Raw genomic sequence first — 6,011 nt, 5'->3', positions numbered from 1 at the left:
TTTTTTTTATTTTTAAATTAAATTAAATCTAAATTTTGTAATTAAAATTAATTAAAAAATTTCGAATAATTTGAAATTTAAATTAAATATAACCTATATTTAAGGAAATCTAACCATATCTAAATTAATAACCAATTTTCAAACTTTAATATAATATAAAATAAAATATTTAAAAAAAATTAAGTGTGTTTGGAAACAGACACTGAAAATACTTCTCTTTTAATAGAATATATTAAGTATTATTTAATTAGTTTGTTACATTTTAAGTTGGTATATAAAATGTTAAGCATTTGACAAAATATTATATTTTTAAAATGGCACATATATAAATTTAAACAAAATTGTTGAAACCTTAAAATCTATATATAAATTCTGTGATTAAAATTGAATTATAATAAATTAAAATTTAAATAAATATAAATGTAAAATCTAGTAAATTATGGAAAAGCCACGAAAAAAAAAAGATTATGGAGAAGCCTTTTGTTTAAAAATAAAAATTTTCTGAATAAATACATTTTGGAAAATAAAAAAAAATTGGGCTTGTGTGTACACATCGATACGAGAGACCTTCTGGCTCCTCGTCTTTACGCTCTCATCAATTTCGTCGGTTTTCGAGGCAAAGGAAAGTGGCGCCTCGGATTTCAAAATCAGAGATAGATTTCCTCTGTCGCTCCCGGCGGAGAACTGAACCCTAATTATTCAAGCCAAACATGATTCTGAGGACTCCGCCGCCGAAGAAGCTCCGGTCCGACGCCGGAGGCAGCCAAACCCCCACCGGCGCCGCTAGTTCCGGCAATCAGCTCATAATTTACGAAGATTCTCCTCTTCCTGCTCCGATTCAAACAGCTTCTCATGATCATTCCGATCAGTACCTTTGCACCTATCAATGCCGCCAAATGGTCCTTACTCATATCTTTCTAGCCCCAGAAAATAATCTGGAGTTCGAATTATTCTAAATTTTATCTTTGTTTTAGGTTAAAGCTGATGTTCTAGATGCCTTAAGCAAAGCAGAGAAACAAGCCCAGGAGTATCAGACGAAATTACAGACTCTAAATGAGAATTTCAGCGAAGCAGGTTTGGAATTATTTTATCATTTAGAAGTTCTTGATTCCGAATGCTAGTGAGCTTTTGATATTATTGGGAGACTGTGTAACGAATTTTGGTTTTGTTAACATTCAACAGACGCAGAAAGAAAGCAATTACGAGATAAATTCTTATACTCAGAGCAAGAACTTGCTGCTGCCAAGGGGCGTGAAAAGGTGCTTCAGGAGCAGCTCTTAAGCGAGATCAACAATTCTCAAGAGCGGTACACAAAAGAACTACAATCTTGCCATGAACTGGAGGTTGTTGATCTAAAAATTTCTCATTTTTAATTGTTGTCGTTGGTGCTAATATCATTAACCTTATTTCCTCTTTGGCACCAGGTAAAGCTTCAAAATGAAACAAACCTTCGAAAGAAAGCCGAGTCTTCTGCTGCAACAGCAGAAGAAAAAGCTAAACTCTTGGAAGAAAAACTAAGTCAGGTTTCTGGTAGTGTGGACAGGGAGAAAAAACGTCTGAACAATGATATCGCCCACTTGAGTAAAGAAGCAAAGCTTTCTGTATCTAGAATTGGTGCAGATGTAAGTATCATATAGGAAATTTGATATCTTGACTTAAATTTTTTTTTCGTTTTTTTTTCCATAAGCAACCTGTTTTCTTTTGCTTTTAGCTTGAAAAGATGCGATGTAGAGCACAAAGTGCCGAGAAGGAATCAGATCTCTTAAGATCACAGCTGGAGCATTTTAAACAGAAATTAGACGAGGTAAGCTATGTTTGACTTGGATCTTAGATATCAGTTGTTTAGGTACGTTTTTCGCTGTCTTATTTGATTTTTTTTTTGGTTTGTTTGTTTGCAGTGTTTGCATGAAAAAACTGAAGTAGACAAGAAGTTTTCGTCGTTCATTTCCCAAGCAGCATCTCCATCAGATAACAGTATTTTGGTAAAAAATCTCCAGGAGGAACTTAAGCGCTATGTAAGTTTGACCAGTTCTTAGTTTGTCCCAGCTTAAGATGCATAATTTATTGAATTGAGTATAAGAGTGGTAAGAACACGGATCAAAACTCTCTGTTTTGCTCACCCATAGAAGCTGACTCGTTTTTGATTAATGAAAGAACTACTCTCGAGATAAACAAATCTCCAAACTTCAGATACTTCCACAGTGATCTCTATGTTTCTGCTCCTAACTCTATTTAGCCCTCCCAATCTTAATGATTCTCTAACAAAGTTTCAGTCTGTTGAGCTGCCATAAGCAGAAAACCACGCTGAGAGATTATGCTAGTTTCCATATTGTATATCTTGATGATATTGATTCTTGATAATGGTATCAGGAAGCTGAAGTGCGAGAAGCTAGAAAGATTAAATCACAGCAGTTAGATGCAGAGCTGTTGAAAGAGAAATTTTTGGAAGAAAAAAGGCGTAGGGAGAGGGCAGAATCAGAGTTATCAAAAATGCATGAATTGCAGCTAAGCATGGACAAGGTGGAGAATGAATTGTCTTCTTGGAAGTCATTGCTAAATGACATTCCTGGTGTATCCTGTCCTGATGACATAATTATGAAATTCTCGGCGCTGCAAAAGTATGTCAACGTGGTATTAGCAGATTTTAGCTTATCACTAGAGTCTTCTTCTAATATGTTTTAAATAACTATGCCTGCCATATAAAAGTATATGTGGAAAACTGAGGTGGTTGTTATGTGGCCATTTCCCGACTTCTCTTAGGTGAACTAGATATTATATATCAAAGATATTTGCAACGCCGCTTTGTGCAGATATAGCTTTATATTTTAAGATTCAGGCTTGGTAGTGCAAGTCTTAGCAGGTTAAGTGTGGCTTTCTGAGAATCTAAAGTAACTTAGTACTGATTTCTACACTACCAAACTCTCTGAGGTAACCTGTGCATCTATGAAACTTCCCAGTGACTTGTGTTTCTGCCTTTTGAAGGGAGGTGCTTGATAGCACTATGAAGATTGGGGAAGCAAGTACACGTTTTAATCAATTGGGGGCGGCTCTGGATGCTACACAACTTGACAGGCAGAATGCTGAAACTGAGGCTGCACTAGCTAAAGAGAAATATGAGGCACTCAAATCAGATGTGAAGAGGATTGAAGCAATGGTAAGATTGAAGTTGCTTCTGCTGTGTTAAGGGTCACAAGTGCATTTTCATTTTCTATCGAGGCCTTTAAGTTGATTTTTGATTCTCGAGGGATATAGGCTAGCATTCTAAATTGGTGGCATCATTTTCTATTCAATATCCTTTACTTGGTTTCTCCAGGTATCAGTGTCTTTTATTGGATATACGGTAGTTCAGCTTCGTATTTCATGTGTGATAAATGGTTTATGCATTCATAAGAAGCTGATAGAAGCTCTGTAGTTAGAGTCAATTTTCGTAGGAGAACATCTCAAGTATTTTGACAGGGACATGTTTGATACAAACATGTTTTGTTACACTCTTGCTAACAGATCTATAATCTTTATAATCACAGCTTTCTTTAGTCACAGAGGAGAAAGAACAACTAAAAGCTGTTGTTAGTGAACTAAGGAAGTCCAACAGTGAAGGACCTGTCTCCGGGGCCACAGATGGAACCCTTGTTCTGGTTATAGAATAACATTGGCCATATTTTTCACTTTTTTTTTTGTTTGTAGCATATTTCTTATTCTTAGTTTCCTTTTACGTACAGGGGTTTGGATCTGCTCTCGCAAAGGAGGAGAGCTATCTTAAGGATTTAGAGAATGATCTAAGTCAACTGAAGGATGTCAATAATCGTCAACGGAATGAAATAGAACTGCTAAATGAAAAACTAGTCAGTGAAGCAAGGAGAAATAAGTCGCTGGAAAGGGATGGCGATCGTCTTCGCTCTGAGATCTCTTTGCTCGAGTCAAAGGTACATATACCAGATATGTATGCTTGCAAATTTTACGCAAGATACTTAGTTGTAGTACATTGTTGAAAATCAACTCCTGACGAACATCTTTCTTTATCTCGTGGTACTTTTACCTGCCATGGTCGAAATGAATTTCAAGAGCTTTTCAGGGTGAATGGTGAATTATATTTACTGTATTGTTGCAACCAGGGATGCTACTTAGGATCTGCAACTTCTACTCTAGAGTTTGGTAGGAATAGTAACATTTATTTGGATTCCCTTATATTTGGCAGTTGGGTCATGGAGATTTTTCTGCTGCCAATACAAGGGTTTTACGCATGGTGAATACTCTTGGTGTCGAAAATGAGGCAAAACAAACAATAGAGGCTTTACAGGCTGAGTTACAGAAGACAAAAGAAAGACTTCAAGCTGTTGAAGAATTGAAGAGTCAGTCTGGTAATTTTCCAATAGTCGACCTTTTCCTGTTTTTGACATTGGGATTGCCCCAAGTCTACCATTCATTTCACTATCACTACAAAATTATTCAAGTTGGAGAGCCATGCCTTAATTTCTCTGTAACACTATACTCTGCATTACAGTTTGTGTTTCTAGAGAATAAACTGGAGGCCAAAAACCTCGTTGTTGCTCTGTCTCTGGAAGACTTGAGAAGAAATATTTTAGTGTTTTAAAGGTGTCATTCTAATTTGTTCCTATGAATATTCAGGAGATGCTGGTAAGCTAGTTGACTCCCACATAACTGGAAAAATTGCTCAACTAAAAGAGCAAGTTGCTACGCTTGAAAAACGTGAAGAGAGGTTTGTTGTCGATAAACCTTAACACTAACTTTGTGCGACTATTACCTTGCTTTCATATACTGAAGCATGTGGAGTCTATGAAACAGGTACAAAACTGTTTTTGCTGATAGAATTTCCGTGTTTAGAAGGGCTTGTTGCGAGCTTTTCGGTTATAAGGTATGCCCTTTCCTCGTATCCATGTCGTAGCACTTAAAAATGTCTTTCTTTGCTGAGATTTACAATGGTTCCTTTAAGGCAATGATTCTGGATATAATATTTTCCGGACTGTATTTGTAAACTAATGATGTTGGCTACTAGCAAGTTCTAAAATGTCATGTTCCTACTTTGTGTCTTCATTTTTTTCCGATCTATGAACTGTGTGGTTAAGCTATTGCGTCTTTAGCTGGCTTACCTCTCCATTATTCGTGTAGATAAATGATCATAGATTCTTGTTCATCTACAAAACTTGTTATCTTATGAAATTCCTCTTGAAATACTCTGGCAGATTGTAATGGACGAACATCAGCGTCCCAATGGAATCCCAGTTACTCGGTTTACTCTCCAGTCTATATATGCTCAAAGCGATGACGAAAAACTCGAATTTGAATACGAATCAGGAAACACCAGTATTCTGGTAAGTAATTCTTGCAACTTATATACCTTTCACATGCTGTATTCTAAACCTTTTGGTCTCGGTTCACTAACTGGTACTGATTTCATTCCACCAGGACAATCAATACACCTCTCAGGGTGAGATAGCGAAGCAGGTAAAGTGCACTGCAGACATAATTTTTGTCCCTTCGTGTTCTACAATCTTATTCTTTGTGTGTTACTTACTTGCAGATAGAGATATTCATTAGGAAGTTCAACTCGATTCCAGCTTTTACAGCTAATCTAACGATGGAATCATTCAACCGCCGCACGCTATATTGAGAGCGTCGAGTCATTATTCGCAACCCGTTTTTTTTTTCTTCTTGTATATGTATAAATCCCGCTGAATAGAAACACGAAAGCGAAAAGCTGCAGCCTTGAACAGGACCTATCTATTATCTATCTCTGTGATTCGGCTATCCCTGTGAGAATGTGTGGTGTCAGTAACTCTATTTTTGGTATGTAAGAAAAATGGCGTGGATATTGTCAGAAAGAACATAAGTTTGTTCTCGATAAACCAGTGTTCGTGTTGGTCTCTTTTTCTAATGAGTCCTAAACCGACAATACCGAATTTTATGAAACTACATTTACAGTTCCAAATTTAAAGAACCGAACTAACTGAATTTGAATCTGAACTGAAACCCGGAAACTTTGATTCAGTTTA

The 6,011-nt window shown here is 36.4% G+C and overlaps 1 protein-coding gene across 1 annotated transcript; it reads left to right on the top strand.

Annotated features, from left to right (window-relative positions):
* The first annotated feature begins 552 nt into the window (after positions 1–552).
* On the top strand, positions 553–5,864 carry LOC18017948 (mitotic spindle checkpoint protein MAD1). Its single transcript, XM_006402160.2, has 16 exons — positions 553–899; positions 975–1,074; positions 1,183–1,343; positions 1,425–1,622; positions 1,712–1,804; positions 1,899–2,015; positions 2,371–2,618; positions 2,983–3,154; positions 3,525–3,635; positions 3,720–3,923; positions 4,196–4,358; positions 4,627–4,717; positions 4,804–4,873; positions 5,202–5,330; positions 5,425–5,463; positions 5,540–5,864. Exons 1-16 carry the CDS (start codon positions 711–713, stop codon positions 5,627–5,629), a joined length of 2,175 nt encoding a protein of 724 aa, XP_006402223.1. The 5' UTR covers positions 553–710; the 3' UTR covers positions 5,630–5,864.
* Positions 5,865–6,011: the final 147 nt, after the last annotated feature.

Source organism: Eutrema salsugineum, unplaced genomic scaffold (genome assembly GCF_000478725.1).
Source record: "Eutrema salsugineum unplaced genomic scaffold, Eutsalg1_0 scaffold_2, whole genome shotgun sequence".
Lineage (NCBI taxonomy): Eukaryota > Viridiplantae > Streptophyta > Magnoliopsida > Brassicales > Brassicaceae > Eutrema > Eutrema salsugineum.
This window is presented reverse-complemented; position numbering and strand designations above follow the sequence as displayed.